The sequence below is a fragment of the Achroia grisella genome, unplaced genomic scaffold (assembly GCF_030625045.1).
Source record: "Achroia grisella isolate CSIRO2021 unplaced genomic scaffold, CSIRO_AGI_Agris_v1 utg512, whole genome shotgun sequence".
Taxonomy (NCBI): domain Eukaryota; kingdom Metazoa; phylum Arthropoda; class Insecta; order Lepidoptera; family Pyralidae; genus Achroia; species Achroia grisella.
The window spans coordinates 2,090,199-2,104,036 of NW_026712906.1; the positions used below are offsets into that span (position 1 = coordinate 2,090,199).

At 31.4% G+C, this 13,838-nt stretch overlaps 1 protein-coding gene across 1 annotated transcript; it reads right to left on the reverse strand.

Moving 5' to 3' along the window:
- Positions 1-247: 247 nt before the first annotated feature.
- Positions 248-13,376, reverse strand: LOC131846680 (phosphoserine phosphatase). The gene is made up of 6 exons (XM_059196022.1): positions 13,150-13,376; positions 11,643-11,843; positions 10,371-10,505; positions 6,747-6,892; positions 1,830-1,991; positions 248-1,073 (listed from the first exon to the last, which is right to left on the reverse strand). Exons 1-6 carry the CDS (start codon positions 13,161-13,163, stop codon positions 970-972), a joined length of 762 nt encoding a protein of 253 aa, XP_059052005.1. The 5' UTR covers positions 13,164-13,376; the 3' UTR covers positions 248-969.
- Between the last annotated feature and the right edge of the window lie 462 nt (positions 13,377-13,838).

Sequence of the window (13,838 nt, forward strand, 5' to 3'; positions counted from 1 at the left end):
ACATACAATTGTTTTCCTTTAAATTATTGTTTATATATATGTATATGTATGTAATCTTCATAAGCGGCCATGTTGGAAAACTATAAAGCTCGCTTAGTATAATGTAAATAAAGAAATATCTCAAAAAACATTTAAAAGACTGCTTAGTCCTAATAGAAGTTAGAACAATATCAGGAAAATTAATAATAATAACAGTAAAACATTATATTCTTAATTTTATTTCTTATGTAATAAAAGTACACAGCCGTTTTTGATAAATGATATTTAAACTATAAAAATATCAACTAATATAATATTATTTATTTAAACAATTGTATTAGACAACCACTGTACGGTAAATATAAATATTAACAAAACAATGATAAAAATATACTAAAAATATGTATCTATAAATTGGCTACAGAAAATAAAATATAGAATGATCTTAAAATGCTTAAATACAAATTAGCTACCTACGCTACTTCTTAAAAAATACCTATTAATTTTGTCATAAATGTCGCAATTGATAAATTTCGGGACTAAGTCCCTGAATACTTATATTACTCAATTCATGTACTCAGAGTACCATCAAAACGACAAATTACAATTATTATAAACTATAAATGCACAAACAAATATAAACTTTATATTTATGTACCGTGCATTGAAATTGACACTAATATTTCTATGTAAAACAGCACCATTTAATATTTAAACTATGCCTAAAATTGCTAACATTTTCTTACATCGTTTTTAATTTTGTACAATAAATACGTATATTACGTAATACTATAAAGCTTGAGATAATCACAAACATTTAATTCGAATAAAAAAATGAGTTGAGGCTCATTTCGACGAGAGTGCGGGACAGCTATTTCGCTTTCCATTCAACGAATCTTAATACAACGCTGGCAATTATAAAACTTATTTCGTTGTACTAAGGTTCATTTCAAATGCACAGATAATTTAGTGCATCAGAGTTATTGATGTTCATTTTGTTTGGATGGTGAGATTCTGGATCAACTCTTGGAAGTCGGTAACGTACCACGCCGCCTTTTTCCTCACTTCCTCGCGTGTTACATTTCCTCCAAAACCTGTCAAAATATATAATTCCATTTGTTACAAGTTATTAATGAATGTACAGTTTGTATGTTACATAGCTATAAAATTCCAATCAGTGTCTAGATTATTATCTACGTAAATTACTATAAAATATAACTAATCTGGTAACATTAATTTTTGATGTTGCCTGCAAACAAATTTAATTCAATTTTTTTTAAACCAACCTAATGATGTTACTTGGCTTTTATAACTTCACTCCAAACCCAGGCAAATACGTATGTATGAAACCAAGTATGTATGGATCGACTGAAGGCCAAATCCTGATGACTTTAAGGCACCTGAAGGCACCACCAAGGGTTAGAACCTCAGCGGCATCGTTATTTCGATCTGCATTCCAATCCGTTTAATTATTTAATCATAATCAATTGCCATTACATTTAATGGTAAAAATCAAGCAAAAACGTACTGATGCACGTATTTGGATGGAATTCACACATAGATACCTATTTTTAAACTTTCGCATTTAATACATATTATATAGTTAAACGAGTTTTAACACGAATAATGTTATGATAAATAAAGGTCCACCTCTCTTCAGTGGGCTCGTGACCACGGCTAGTGCAACCTAGTCGATACGTTGAGCGAGATAAATACCTTTATTTACTATAAAATTATTTGTGTTAGAACCAATTTTACTATATTAATCACATATAGATAGTTTGTTACCTCAATTAACCCAGAATACTCTTGTAAGTAAATTGCGAATAATGACTTGAATAGAAACTAACCGATAAATCCATCAGCGGGAGGGCTAGCCTCGGCGTCAGTAGCGCCATCTCCTATCATTATGAGCCTCTGGTAGCCGTGCTGTTCCTTCAACCTCCTGATCACCAGGCCCTTGCCACCCGAACGGGAAGTGGGTTCGTTCTCATCGAAGCCGGCATATTCGCCTGTAATAGAAAAAAATATTCGTTAAATTAGAAATGAATGCAGTTATAAAAAAAATATTTATCAATACTTTATTCGACAGTTAATTTGTAACGTGTAAGAGGAGATTCGTTTGAACAGGATAGCCTAATATAAATCTGATGCGACTTATATATATATATATATATATATATATATATATATATATATATACAGACTGTCAAAAGTCGATGATAAACAGAAAAAAGGAAGAACAAGTCATCACAGCAAGAATTAAACTGTTTAAAAAAACACTCAACACACAGGGTCAAGATTATTTGTTTCTGATAATTGTTCTCTCTCGATCTCCCACTTGCGGATTTATACTAATTATTTCAGAGTTAGGATATGATTATTTATATTTGACAATTTAATTATATGCTATCGACAACGCAAGTGTTAATTAAACATATTAAGAAACAATTAAATTCAGAACCTACTAAATCGTTTCACGTTAACCTTCGTTTCCGAAAAGTATAATTTGTACAGGTGTTTGCTATAGAAAAATAATGGTACATAGCAACGATGTCTCTCTGTTTATCTTCTCTTATATATAAAAATGAAATGACGTTTGTTAGTTTCGCTAAAACTCGAGAACGGTTGGACCGCGTTGGCTAATTTTGATTTTTAAATATTTGTAGAACTCCAAGGAAGGTTTAAGTGATGAGAAAATATGAAGAAATTTCATGGAAAAATAGCAAAATCAACATTTTTATTTTCCAATACAAACTGTTCGTATATATTATTTAATTCTGACGCGTAACGAAGTTCGCGGCGTCAGTTACATAGTCATATAGTAAATAAGAAATGTATCTGTATTGTATGTTAAACAAATTAGGAAATGTACTTATTGCGTTGGTTTATTTAGTCCCAAATGAAGCAAAGTTTGTACTACGTGTACTAATAAAATTTAAAATAAAATATTAAAAGTATATAAATAATCAAATTTATTTTTACATATTTAAACACGACTCGTTTACTATTCTATTACAAGTGTGATTAAATAATAATTCTTAGAGCATTTACACAAGGAGGAGGTACTTTCCCCTGTGATAAGATACCAGGGTTAGGACATGCCGGTCATTTATAAAAAGCATTTTTATCAATTAGGACTGTCGTAATATGTTTTCCTATTTCATTCGTCTCTATTAGCAATCATCTTTGTATTCACATCCTTCTTGCTATATCATCTTTCTTTATATCTTTCCCCTCATTTATAGCTCTGCCTTATTCTCATAATCATATAACAAAATACTTTCGTAAAAGTAAATATTTACTTCATTCCTGCGTATGATATGTACATTAATCAATGTTGATCATCATTGCCTTGCAGTTGCCTCATTATTTGGGGTCGGCGCAATATGTCATCTTCCACGGCTCTCTCATATATGAGCTTACCCTCCTTTTATGCATATCGTCTTTCACACAAGCCATCCAACATGCCTATACGAAAACAAACAGTTACCTCGCATCATCTCTATTACTGGCGCAACATTCAAACTTCTTCATATGTTCACATTAATCAATGTTATAGCTGAAAAGTCAAGCAGAAGAGGAAACGCCACTACACATCCTATGTGATTGTAGCCCACTCATGCATGAATGTGTATATTTCCATTGTTAAATATACACTCTATCCTGAGGAGATAAAACTATCCCTCCTAAGAATATCCTTCAATTCTAATCCTTGACGGGTTTAGGCAGCGATCTTTGATAAAGGGCGAGTACTATCGATCTTTACAGGCCTCAGGTCTGTCAGGCAGCTGACAATAGGACAAAATTCTCAATAAAAAAAATAGCTAGAAATGGATGAATCGCAAAACAACACAAAAGGTAATTGAACCCTATAAATATTCTAATATTAATAATACAACAAAAAAATACTAAACATTGGTAAATATAATAACTTTGCACCGAAGTCAATGACGTCTGGACAGAGGAAAGATACACACCCACATCATTATCAATGATCTATAATAACACACTTGAAATAGAGCATAACAAATGTCATCATCCGCCCCACTTGGCGATGAGAAAAAAGAAAAACAGCCACGCAACAGGGACCGCGCACGCGCAGACTTCGTGCGCGATAAGACAGCAACGGGCTTGTTTGTTTGATGTCGACGCAGTGCCGCATCAGTCTAGTAGCCAGTATCAAATGCTATGGGCCCCGCACATTGAGGGGTCCTGCGCAAAATACGGCTGTCTAAATAGAACACAACAAAAAAAGTTATTGGCTTTATTTTTTAAGTTTGTTTCAAGATTAACCGAATAAAATATTTGTTTGTGAATTTATAAGTGTTTGATTTTTTAATCCAAACATAAGAACTCATACCAAACTATACTGTTTTAATAATTTCATACAGGACCCGCTCTGTCTCAATGCGGCACTGTGTTGACGACATGGCAGCGCAACGATTGTAAAATATGTTGTTATTATAAATGTTTATCGCATTTTTTCCAGTAAATTCTAGTTTATACATATATCTGTAAGCAATCTGAGCGATAAAATGGGTGCATTTCTTGTTTTAATCAAGGCAATAAATACCGAGGCGACGAAATGTTTAAGAGGAATATTACACTATCATATGTAAAACGATTCTATTAATTTTGACGCTAGTGAAGCATTATTAGAGGAAGGATGGATGGACTGTGTGAAAGATGATGTGGTATGAAAGGGAATAAATAACGAGATGACCGCGAACAGGGTTGAATGGAAGAGAAAAACATAATTACGTCGACCCCAAATAAATAGGAGAAGGAAGAAGTAAATGATGAAGAAGAATTACTTATACTAACAAAAAAGTTTTTAAATTTATTAATGTCTGAAGTCACATTTCCATATTTTGTACTCACTTACATAAAATATTTAGTACTATGGTCTTATTAATGAACTTTTGATATAGAAATGGAATTACGTAAAGATCTTTTAATTACAGCGTATATTGTTGAAAAACTTATTTATTGAAGCTTCAGTTACAATATTAGGTCTAATTACAGCTATTATTGTAACTAAAACTTTGATAATTAAGTTCACAAACTAAATTAATCGAAGATTCGCTAAGATAAACTTAATTTGTGTGGAATTTTCAAATGGAACATACAATTTAAGATGCAATACTATTAATTAACCTAGACTTGGCAGTCATACATCAATCTTAGCCTATAACATATAATATAATAATAATTGTGATCTTATATGTCAATAGAATAATAACTAACACAGTGGTATAACGATTGCTACATGTCGTGACAATAAGTAAATCATATACTAGAAATAATATTTGTAGTAGTTTTAATATCTTAACCGACTTAAACAAAGGAAGAGGGATAAATTAAGTTGCATTTATTTATTGGAAATACTAGCTTATCTCGCGACAAAACATTTTTGATCGATCGATTGGAATTAAGCAAACACTAAATTTCAAATAAAGTTCACCACAACAAATTAGTGAAAGCCGTTACGCAGTTTCAGATGTTACAGATAAAAATTGTAACTGTCAATGTTTTATATTACATTATAGAAGGTTCCTAATAATAGTTGTTATCATATATCCTCCATATACAGACAGTGATCGACTATTTTTTTTTAATATATTAATACCTTAGACCGTGTACCGTAGATTAATTAAATATATAGATTATTATTTCCATGCAAACATATGTACACATATAAAGAGATATTATTTTCCAGGTAACCTTGACATAAAACAACAAGAGACAACAAAAGAATGGTTGCATTGAGCACAATTTACTGCCTTTATCTAAATGGAACTCACAGATGTTCCATCGGAGATTATAGGTAATGATTTGTTATATTGAACTTTAGATTTTGGTGTGTAATATAAATTTTAAAGCACTATTCATTTAACAGACACAAACAATTTCTTCATTTATTATTACACATAATAAGGCTCATATTTGCTTCAGATCGATATATTCATAACAAATACGTAAATATTTTTTATAGAATTGTTTATATTTTTATATATAAAATTTACGTGTCACGTTGTTTGTCCGCGATGGACTCCTAAACTACTGAACCGATTGCAAATTTGATTTGCACATTGTGTGCAATTTGATCCAACTTGAAAGATAGGATAGCTTACATCTCGATTTATAGTCGCAATATTATTTTATTCAAGAATCTTAGCCAAGGCAACGCGTGGACAGGTTTACTAGTATATACAATATATATAATTGTTACAAATATTCCGTATTTGCACGAGGTCTCGTGCGGAAAACAACTAGATTTCCTTCAAGCAAATAAACCTTATCTCCTTAATTGTTCATGCAGAATCGAAAGCAACGTGATTAACCTAGATTAGAAATGCTGTCAAGTCGTGATAATTACTAAATTGTATACATACATATACATACATTGTACTAAACTATAGGTCGAGTTCAACGTAACTATAATATTTGTAATCCAGTGTAGAAGCAGAAGAAATTGGTTTTAATTTTACATTCCCAATAATTGTAAATACACAAACAAATATATAGGTTGTATATATTTGCAAATCACAGATATGCATTGAGATACCTAATAATATAATGTAAAATTTCATCTGTGTTTACCTATTTCAGCTGCCAAGCAACTTACTTCTCGTAAGTTGTTCCAGGTTTAACGTATATCGTGATAACATGTTGTCAGTAGCTTATGTATATAGGCGATTGTTAGCATCACGCGGACTTTAATCTTATTTGCCAATTAAAAAAAACTAGAATATATTACTTACCGTTAAAGTAAAATTTGAGTCTATTTGCGAATATGTGAGACGATGGGATGCCAAGCTTCTCAGCGACCGGCTCTATAAGGCTTCTGAAGCCACCGGATACAAGGTACACGATCACGCCTCTATCTTGAAGAGCTTTCACCAATTGTCTAAAAAGATAAGAGAAACAAAGTATAAGTAATAAGTTGTATGTGGATTATCTATACAAATAAAAACCAAACTCAGAAAGTTTGTTGAATAAATATATATAAAACAATAAAAAATAGTAACAGAATGGAGAGGTAGATAAAGGGAAGATTTCATCTCATTTTGTTCAATAAGATGCCGAAGCGAGGAAATAATCAAGTATGAAAAACTAGCTGACCTGGCAAACGGTAAATTTGCACTGTAAATTATTTTTGGATAGGATCCCATTAGATGACCTTATGAAAATAATAGCCTACAACCTATTATTAGAGCTAGAAAATATTTCAAGATATACACTAAAATTTTTATAAAATTCTGTCAAGTCGTTTCATCGGAGTCTCATAACAAACACTGTGATACCGAGGTTTTTATGTATTAGAAGTGTCGGTATTATTAAATACCGATTAGGTATGTAGCATATTAGTAATATAATTATTTGGTAATTCCGATTAAAAACGGTAGCTCGTGGCACACTAAATAACATTTAATTAATACCTACATAATTGGACTAAACAAATATTGACACATGATTTCTTAGGAACTGTTTATATTGTTTACATAGTGGACAATTCCATAGATAATTGTAATTCCTGTATGAAAATAAAACTGGTATCGAGCACTTAGGAAACCGGTTATTATCAAGTCACTGGAACATTGTGCAAAGGTGAATATGTCAAACCTTTATCGATTGTTGTTGAAGCGCTTTGTCAACTAAAAATTGTATACATATCTGCTCGATCCCTAATGCATTTTAGGCTACTAAGTATATAATAAAATATAACAATAATATGATATAATTTACTTATATCTCCTCACAAGCATGGATGGCATATACATCTAGTTATGCTTATGCTTTATGCTTAAATTTATTGTTATAATCAATATGCTGTGAGGATTTGGTGTCTCAAATATGGAGTTTGAGTAAATTGAATAAATATTTTAACTTTTAACTACTGTTGGTCGTAGATGACCTTTAAAGCTCCACCGAACGACTGGAAGCAAGAGGTCACTTTAAACCCGAATAAGTACTTATAGGGGGACTGAAGACCATTCCTGCCTGACCTATACGTATAAGGCATATTTTGACAATCATATGTTTTGTAGTTGAAATTCAATCTGTGCTGTACATTTTTATAAATATTGTTATACTCAATCAATCATTTTTGTTTATTATAGCGTTGTCAGGAAGAGAAGATAGAATAAGCTTAAAGGAAGATTAATTGTTACATAACCATATTAAATCGTCCTATGCTAATATTTTTTTTTACTACTCTAATGCTATTGGCCACAGCTGGCCTTTACAGCTTCATCGGCCGTTAGGGGGCGAGTGCAGATGACACTCCAAACCTGCGGAAGGACTTATGGAGCGGCTGAAGGCTAACTCCTGCCTGACGGATACGACTTTAGTCTGAGGGCACCACTAGGGGTTCGAACCTCGGCTCAGGCCGTCGTAATATTGATCCCCGTTTGAATTGGACGGGGGATCGATCGAAGGGGATGCTAATTAATAATCGTCATCAATAGTATTACTAAATAAATTTTACTCATGATCCAAATACTTCTACAAAAATATTAAAAAATAAACCATACGACCTTGTAAATAAGAGTTTAATTACGCACCGCGAAAATGAGGAATTGCTAAAATCGTGTTGCTGTACGAGACAGGGTCATAGATAAGAAATGGGTTAGTTCCAAAGGCAGAACCAACCGGTTCATATGACGACCAAGTCTATATACCACTTGATAGTAGGGAGATATTCTGTATAAATAATGTTTTAATTGTTTCATCACGCACACACGGGTCCATAACCTTATGACACCTACAAGTGCGTAAATATTGCATTGTGTTCACAAAGAAAAACAGAACACATTTATTATACAAATATATAATTACGATATATCTACATAAAAATCAAACAAGGAGTATTAAGTTACTTTATCATACTAATTACATGCCATACATAGGTTATATGTAGTAAATGTGTTAAAACATAATCCAGTATTAGTTTATATATAAAATTCTCACAACAATAATTCAATAATAATAATAGTAGTAATTTGTGAGTTACTCCAGTATTGCAATAGCTACTACAATACAGAAGTAACTGAATAAAATCATTTTTTTTAAATTAGACCTTCAAATTAAAAGTTTAGAGTGGTTTTCCCGAAGTTTGTAATTTTTGAGTTAATCCAGTATTGTACTGTGTGCGATATTCTAGTACGAAACGTCACTTAAATACGAAATTATTGTTGTTTGTTTCTTTTCTTTTATAAAATATAAGTAATATAAAAGTTTGGGTAGCGATTAAAAAAATGACCCTGTACCTATAGGTCATGAACTGTCGGATATAGTTCACATCCGACAAAACAATTATTTGTATATCATTATTAATATATTGAACATGATTTCAATATTTTTCATCAACACCGATTAAATAAGAGTAACTGTTTTGGATTATTGTCATCATAACACAATCCAATACCCTATACCCAATAGCCCCAAATCCATACATTAGGAAAACGACTTTACTGCTAAGAATTTAAATTCGATATTAAAATTATAAGTCAAGTAAGTATTTGTTTTTATAGGGAGTATCGACCAACTCTTAGAATCCGGTGAGTATATTAGCACCAATCGATTCTTACCTACCATATGTTCCAGTATATGAACACTTAGAATAGAAAAACCACATTATCTAATACCTGCTGACATTAATAACAACAGCTGCATTAGTCTTTCATAACTAATATTACAATGAGGAAATATTAGAGTTTTGTAATGCGTAAACCAAAAATTTCACCTTAAAATATGTCACCTATAAAAAGCTATATGATCAGTACGTAAAATGGGATTTATTTAATTTAAAAACAGTGAAATGGCTATGTTAATAACACCCGTGCTCAAATAGCTGGTAGTTATTTTATATAATTAAATATACTATAATTAGTATACAAGGTGTTTATTGCACTTTTAGATAAAAGACATAGGCATCTTCTAACAATGCCGTCCTAGTAATACAATAAATTTTCATGTTTTTTTATTAGGATCCGTTTAGAACTGAAACGGTAATAAACAGATAGACAGACACATTTTCGCATTTATAATAGAACTAGCTACTCGCCCTGGCTTCGCACGGCTGTACATATATTATATATATAAACCTTCCTCTTGAATCACTCACTCAAAAAAACCGCTTCAAAATCCATTGCGTAGTTTTAAAGATTTAAGCATACATAGGGACGGACAGACAACGACAGCGACTTTGTTTTATACTATGTAGTGATAGTGATGATGCATTATTTGGAATTGTTTAGCAGTCTTTTGTAACTAAGTAATTTTCTATACACTAGCTAGGAACAGACTCAACGTTTGTTCCTACTTCCTAGCTATTACTGTAGAAGCCATGAAATAAAACTAAGAACAGATAATATTATACTTACGAAATACCCGGCGTGAGCCGAACTGGAAACTTTTCTAAAAATTCCCTAACTTGACTAACGCTCGGTCTGATGATGTCGAGCCTCTTCTTTAACGCTTCTTGGAAGGTCATGTTTCCGCCCATCGCCTCAGCAGTACTGTAAATACACACTATATTTAAGATACACACCATATATGTATATAGCATATATTTTATATGTAACACAACTATTATATTGTCCTTAGTTAAATACGGTGGTAGTCAATAAGAGAACCCTCCTTACGGAAGTCGGTATATTGAGTTTCTTTTTACTTATTTTATAGTTTTTGTTTTAATCTGAATACAAGTGTTAAAACACACTGCTATGTATTGAAGATTTTAGTTTTTATAAATAAAAAAGTATAGTTACACTCATACCAAATATACTCATATTCATATACGTGAATTATCAAAGATTAGCCTCTTAAGAGTATCACGTATTATTGTGAAATAATATGTAACCATAATGCACAGTTAGAATTGTCGTAAATGAAATCTATTTAAAACAAAATGTAAGAATAAACTGGCGATTCTACGTTACTATAACTATATCACTAGACAACTAAGCGTAATTATCTATGATTGGAGAATTATGATGTATCGTAAACTAACAATAATAATCAGATAAGTATCTATTACCAAATTAGCAAAGTGTATTCCCTTAATAGGATAAAAACAAAAATACATCGCAGTTCCGATTGATAATAATCTTTAGATAAGGTTTGTTAATAACACTGTCATATCAGCTTAGAGGTATCATAACGCTATGGCAACACATAATATTTTTCCATTTGAAGTAATCGTTTAGTCATCTTATTATGGACACTTGGAAAATAAATTACTTATATTTCTTGTAATCAATAAAATGGTGAATATTATATTAGTGGTATACAGATAGTAAATTCCTAGACTAAAGATTGGGCATGGAAAACAAGCTGTTTACCTGTAATTTAAGAAAAGCATAAATCATAAAATACTTTTTTATGATCTATGGTTTTGTTTTGACAATTTATGCACCAATTAATATATCTAAATCATCAGGTATCTTTGTCGTCAGGGCATACCTGACAACTGAGATATCGCGCCGCCGTATCCTATAAAATATCTCACCCTTAAACTGAAACACAGCTTACAAAGTGAGCTGCTTAGCTCCTGAAGTAGGTGAGACAAAGGTAACCACGCTCACGATATATGTAAATGATACCTTAGTGAAATACAGAGTACTATGATTATATTTACAGTCTCTTATACTTACAGTCTCTTAACTTCATCTCCTTTCCCGCAGAAGTTAGCCAGCTCATCGATACCCTCGTCTTGTATAACAGTAGAATCAACATCAAAGCACACACAGTCTGCTGTTCTGAAGATTTCCTGCACGCTCTGCTGCGGGGACATGACGCTGATGGAAACCAGCGACAGGGTCTTCAGAGTTGCGTACTGAAGGTTGTTTTTCAAACTATAAACAAAACAATATTATGACATTACCATGTGAAATTATGATAATTGCATTTAGGGAATTTAATTAACTTGTCAGAGGACATAAAATAATAATTCATTTTAGTAAAGAATTATTTGTTTGAAATAAAACTATTATGTAAAGTTTAATTGACTAGAGCATTGAAGATATTTAGAATTTTCTTATATTTATACGACCAGCGACCTAATAAACCTAATAAAGGAAGTGTACATATATTTTTCTTTCAATCCAAAATGTCAAACATTTTAAACTTGTATTTTTTAATAAAATACGTACCTATATTTAATACAATAGATATATTATTGTTTTTTTTTTTATTAATCTGCTTTACACGCAAAACCACTGATTTGGATGTGTTAATAATTACATTGAATTATGTTGAATATGGTGAAAGATAGACCTACCTACATTATACATATTTTTATAAATTATCGTTCTAGTGAATTATGAATGATACTAGTCCCTACAACCATATTACAATCTTATTGTAATGCCTGAAGATACGGGACGATGTACCTATTTTCCCATACATGGCCCTGCTTTCAAGACAGGCATAACAGGTTTGCGTATGTGGCATGTTAAGAAAAAATACATCACGGCCCACAACTTGCGATATTAAGCGAAACCAGTTTTTCCAATAAATATAATGTTATAAAATTACATAATTAAATTTAAGTTGTGCTTACTTAGCAACAAGTAGAATACATTTAGTTACACACTTAAAAAATATAAATTCATAGATTATAATAAAAATCCAAATAATAATTATAATTTACTTTAACTACAAGAATGTTTCGTACAATAAGGCTGCCTTATTGTACAAAATTATTATTTATTTCTCTTTTCTCATTTTTATATTGTTAATTTTTTTTATAATTTATGTTTTTTAAATATAAATTATAATTGCCCTATATACGTGCTTTTTACACTAGAACAGAGCTTTTGATACTGACGGAAAACATAATACCAGATTAGGTGAGACAGGGGTATACCTGTAGACCACTTTATACCAAATTTCCCCCCAAGTTTCTTTCCTGCTTACTATCTAAATTATCATATTGCCTAATTATAAAGCAATACAATAAATACTTATCTAAGATCAAAATGGATTTATTATTAATTTAAATTTAATTATATCTGATTTATTATAAATTGTTCTACCTATTATAAAAATATTTATTGGCTATTATAATAATAATCATATCACTTAATCGCATGATTATAAAGCAAGTATAATAAATTGTAGGTAAATTTTAACATGCAGTAATTAGTAAATTTCAAATACCTGTATAGGGCCATATTTTATATATGATCCTCAAGAGATGAATTTGGTAAATAAATTAACACAATGGTCGAAATTATCTCAGGGCAAAAACAATAAAAAAATGCTTTTGGGAACCGCGCACACGCCTCTGTTGTATGTACAATCACAAAGTACAGTGCACTTCCAAGTCCGTTATCGCCTTATATGCCACACACCCCGTGTGATAAAGTGGTGATGCGAGCTACACCACAGCTCTCTGAGAGCTACGTACTATGAATGACGTCACAACACCGTCTTCATTGAAAAGACTACTGCCAGACACGAGCAACAATTCAACCGCAATAAAAGAACATGCTGTCGTCTCACTCACTCGCGATAGAAGCGTATGGAATATTTGTGGCAACAGTTGTTTTGCGAATTGCGCGCATTGAAAAACAGATAATGACCACGATCGTAAAAGGTGATAAATATGTTATGATATAAAACAAATAATAATTTAAATAAGAGTCTACGAAATTGAATGACGCAGTGCTTCATTATATTTTTGTTATTTGTTTTTCAGGGTCTGTCTAATGATGAAAATAAGTGTGAAGTTATTCATTTTTATAAAGTAATCTTTACCTGATAATTACCAAAACATAAACAGGATTTACATGTTTTTGGATGGCACATGTATTATCAGAGACAAATAAAAACTAATAACGTAACAT